Genomic DNA, 643 nt, shown 5'->3' on the forward strand with positions numbered 1-643 from the left:
TAAAATTGAATTATTTTGTGTGTATTACAATAAGACTGTATGGTGTAAGACAATATAGTATGCAAATGATATGGATTAATGGTGTTCTCTTCCTTTTTTCTTTCAATTATCATTTATATTATGTGCACAGTTATGTTTACAGAGACCTCGTGTTTATTTTCTCTTTTCGATTCCCAGGCTGTGAACCCCTTAAATAATTTAATCAATGACCCTAACTCCTACTCGATACTGGGGCGGATCCTTCGAATAACCGACGACGTAATCACATATCGACACTGGATCCGCAAGACTTTCCCTGTCACCCACCCCTCCCCTTCTTCAAGCAGTCATCATCTTACCCCCTCTCACCCTGCAACTCCGCCAACTCCACCTGTTGCATTCCACACCCACAGCCATCTGCAGGTAAGTTAACGGAGAAGAGGGATTATATAGTTTACTTGGGTCAGCTTCGTGAAGTGTTGCATGTCCCTTTTCTCTCTTGGGTCAGATTCGGGAAGGGCTTTGTTGACTTTACTAGTGATTGGGATGTCCATTTCAAAGTTCTGAATGTAGGTTTCTGATTATCTGTGATAACTAGAACTTGTGATATAAGAATGAAGAAATTATTATTTTTGAAACTTATTAAGCTCTTGATTCATTGAAT

The 643-nt window shown here is 39.2% G+C and overlaps 1 protein-coding gene across 1 annotated transcript in view; it reads left to right on the top strand.

The window, feature by feature from the left end:
• The window catches only part of LOC119582074 (terminal nucleotidyltransferase 4B-like), a gene marked incomplete in the record, with an annotated part of 31,298 nt that overhangs the window by 26,863 nt on the left and 3,792 nt on the right, over positions 1–643 (top strand). Inside the window, 1 exon segment of the mRNA XM_037930322.1 lies at positions 178–402. Within this exon segment, the coding sequence (XP_037786250.1) occupies positions 178–402 (225 nt within the window).

Source organism: Penaeus monodon, chromosome 15, assembly GCF_015228065.2.
Source record: "Penaeus monodon isolate SGIC_2016 chromosome 15, NSTDA_Pmon_1, whole genome shotgun sequence".
In the NCBI taxonomy this organism is placed as follows: Eukaryota; Metazoa; Arthropoda; class Malacostraca; order Decapoda; family Penaeidae; genus Penaeus; species Penaeus monodon.